At 36.7% G+C, this 3,995-nt stretch overlaps 1 protein-coding gene across 1 annotated transcript in view; it reads left to right on the forward strand.

Annotated features, from left to right (window-relative positions):
* SPEF2 (sperm flagellar 2) overlaps positions 1-2,881 on the forward strand; it is a 159,827-nt gene extending 156,946 nt beyond the window's left edge. Inside the window, exon 37 of the mRNA XM_012807051.1 lies at positions 2,745-2,881. Coding sequence (XP_012662505.1) covers positions 2,745-2,834 — 90 coding nt within the window. The 3' untranslated portion in view covers positions 2,835-2,881. The remainder of the gene's footprint in view (positions 1-2,744) is intronic.
* Positions 2,882-3,995: the final 1,114 nt, after the last annotated feature.

The following is a 3,995-nucleotide window of genomic DNA, read 5'->3' on the forward strand; positions in this document are numbered from 1 at the left end:
AATGTGGGAAAACTAGACCTGAAAAGTCTAAAATTAGACCTGAAAAGTCTAAATCTGATACCTGAAATGAAAGAGGGTCCCTTTCCAGTAATGTGCTCTGTTCTCATCTTTCTACTAACTGAAGAAAGAAAGGAAGGAAGGAAGGAAGGGAGAAAGGGAGAGAGAGATGGGGGTGGGGCAGGAGAAGTCCTTGATGGCTCGCAACTATCACAGCTGTGCTATCATCATTTTTTGCTCCAGATATCCATGTACAAGTAAACAGATCACATTTTTAAAATGAACTTTAACCACAGTGATGTTATGTGAAGATCTTTTGAGATAAGTAGAGCAAAAACTAGAGTGTGGTTTTTCGAGTTAAAATGTTGTTTGCTATAATAAACAGTGGGAAGTGAAGATTGTTGGCTAACAGCTCTGTGTTTACAAGGTTCATGTTTAGAAGCAGCAACATTCTAAAATACATATTTGAGAAAGCTGCGTACAGGTGATGATGACGATGTATTTTAGCATTGTTTCTATTATCAGGTGGACTGACTGTGTGGTTATGAGAGTGGGCTCAGGAGCCACACTGATTGTTTCCATGCCTATGAAGCGAGTGACCTTGGGCAAGTTACCTCGTGGTGACTTGGTGTCCCCATCTGTAAGACAAGGCTAATTACTATACCTACACTGCAGGGCTTTTGTATGGATTAAATGATTAAACACGTATAGAGTGTTTATCTCAGTTCCTGGCAGATAAAAGCACTCAATAAATGTTAGATTGTTAGTACTAATCCTATGGCTGGTCTGTAGCAGGCACAGTGCACAAGTAATATCCCTGAGCCATGCAAAATGATATGTGGAGGGAATAGTGAGCTGGATTCCATCTCTTGATGAATGCATAGTGACTTCTCTTTGGAAAGAAGACTTTCACTCACACAGTGCCATGAGGATAAAGGGTTCAAACTGAAGTCCCAGGAAGCCCCACAGGGTCACTACGTATGTGCCAGTTCCAGATTTTGTGATGGATTTTAGTCATTCAGTTACAGTCACTTATCTCATTTCTACTTTCATAGCTCTTATACAAGGAAGTTATTTTCAAGTAATGTTCCTAAATTATTGCGAAAGGGATTTGGGGAAATATAGTAAGATCAAAGAGGATATTGTAACTGGGTTGCTGGTGAGCGCTGTCAGTTTCCCGTACAAAGATAATTACAAATGCAAATGAACAAATGGGTTTCTCCAATAACTTAATAAATTTAGTTTCTTACAATGATCACATGCTGAATAAGTGTAAATTTCTTTTAGCAAGCCTGTAAATCAAGTTATGTTGCCTTATGATTAAGGTTTATATTCATGGGAGATAGCAAGACGTCTTTTAGCATTAAACTCAGAATGACACAGGACAATATCTTATAAACATCTGACTCAGGACACAATCACCTTAGAACAACATACCTGTCCTGATACACGGGACTGAACTTTGATTCCATCTTGTCTTCAGGAGGTCTAATTTTAACTTGTTCTCCAACCTTCTTCTGTATCTTTATAAGGAAAGACGACAGCTGTTTCCAAAATGCCTGTTGTCAAACATTTTCTGACTCTCTCAGAGCTTTTCTCCATTCTCTGCTACTGAAATTTATGGCCCCTAATTTCAGCTATAAATTCAGCAAAAGCTATAAATTCAGCCAAGGCTGATTTAAACATTATCTGGTGCTTATCATTTTTCCCATGCTATGGAGCATCAGATAATCCCAAATCAGCTCATTCCTTAATTCCCATATTAACTTTCAATATTTAACTTTAGTTATTATAAGCATAGTATTTGAAGAAGACATGTTATTAACGATTGTAGTGTGTAGGACTTGAAAAGTCAATGGGGAGTAGCTGTTCTTTTCCACTTGTTTTACCCTAGATTGATCTTTGGCTTTAGGAGATCTGTATTTTCAAAGAACAAGGTCCCACAAGGAAATGATTCACTGTGATTCCTGGCAGTAATTGATGTGCCAATCATCAGCTCAGTGAACTAACTTCCATCTTCGTGAGCAAAATGACCACAGTCAAATTGAGACCTTTGGAAATCAGCTCTGAGAAAAAAGAACTTAGGTTCTTAAACCACTTCCCTAAATTTGTAAAGTAAAAAAAAAAAAAAAAAAAAAACTAAACTAAATACTACATAAATGCAATTCCACATTTTCCATGTGCTGGTACTCCTTCTATGTTGTCATGATACTTTATGTTTGTATTGGAAAATATCTGATGTAAGATAGCTGGATATTTTAAATGAGTAAAAAGCAAACCATTTTATCCCTGATATTACAAAAATAAAAGAAAATGAAGGAATGAGACAACCCCGGAACAGTAATTTGTTGTTTAGAAATTCTCCAACTCTGTATAATAGTTAATTTGGCATTAAAACTTCCCTTTCCTAGAAGGTGAGTACTGCTTTTTCTTTTTTAATAGGGAAACAAACTTTCAGCTTTCTAATTACGTGATGTAGTGTGTGTAGTTGCTTTCACAAATGTTGTTTAATCTAATATGACAACTCCATTATCAGATGAGTAAACCAATGTTCTAAGGTCCTAGATATCCTTTCAAGGATACAACTGGTAAGTGATAGGGTGGGATTCAAACGAAGTGGAGAATCATATTCTCAAATGAAAAAATAAATAGGAACAACTTGCTGTTTAATCACTGGTATGTGTTAGTGATTAATTCTAAATTTTTGTTAATATTTGTAACTTTGTAAATTTGAATATTTTTCTTAGGATATTAAAATGATTTTCCAAAGAAGTGAACACATTCAAGGCAGTGATGAAGAGAGATCACCTTCAAGACTTACAGAGGAAAAGAAATGAAGATAGAAGAGTTTTGTTTTTATAATTTGTTGATAAATCTTCCAAAAGTCAGATGTGACCATGATATTCATCACACATTATCATTGTAAGTGTAGAAATGGCCCCTACCAGTTTACAAGAGTAATGGAAAAAGGAAGCTTTCTGAATTAAGAAAAAATTCGATAATAAACCTTAAAAAAAGAAAGCAAAAACTCAATGTAAGCAGGAATGCCTTTTGAAGTGATTCTGAAAATAGAAAGATCAGAACAATGTGTTCAAAAATAAATACCTAAGTTATGAACATTCCCTATGAGAAGTATCTGTTTTAGCCAAATACAACAAAAATTTCCCCCAAACTCCACATCAGGGCACTACTGCTATGTACATTTTATACTTCTTACTCTGTGTGCAGTAATATTTCAAGGTTCATCCCAGGAGCCGGAAAAGTCTGCATTGTGGAACCGCTCATATATTTATGCTCCTGTCATCTATATATATATATAGTGTTGCCTTCATTGATAGATGTTTGACTGAATCATTTTACTTCATAAATTAACAATTCCAACTTAATGTTTATCTCTAGAAATTGTTTTTAAAAAAAAAAAAAGACTAATAATGTATTCTTAGTGGCTGGGCTCCTATGACACTGCTTCCGAGTCTCCTCCCATTTCCATGATTTTATGGGTATTACAGAGGCTTACAATACTGAAATTTCTATTTACACCCCCCAATCCAAACTTTTCTGTCTTAATGTCCCCTGATTATTATATAGATTGCTAATAGTCTTCTCAAACCCACCATGTCTGTGGTGAATTCCTGACTTTCTTCTCCCACAAACTGATTCCTCTGCATCCTTCCCCATCTCAAGAGGACTTTTTTTTGTTCATTTTGTTTTTGAGACAGAGTCTCACTTTGTCGCCCTGTGTAGAGTGCTGCAACATCATGGCTCACAGCAACCTCAAACTCTTGAGCTCAAGCGATCCTGTGGCCTCAGCCTCTGAAGTAGCTGGGACAACAGGCACCCACCACAACATCAAGCTATTTTTAGAGACAGGGTCTCACTTCCTCATTCTGGTCTCAAGCTCTTGAGGTCAAGCAATCCACCAGCCTTGGCCTCCCGGAGTGCTGGGATTATAGGTGTAAGCCACCACGCCCAGCCTACAGGACAACTATTTTCAGGCC

Source organism: Otolemur garnettii, unplaced genomic scaffold, assembly GCF_000181295.1.
Source record: "Otolemur garnettii isolate 467f Iridium unplaced genomic scaffold, OtoGar3 scaffold00063, whole genome shotgun sequence".
NCBI classification, from domain to species: domain Eukaryota; kingdom Metazoa; phylum Chordata; class Mammalia; order Primates; family Galagidae; genus Otolemur; species Otolemur garnettii.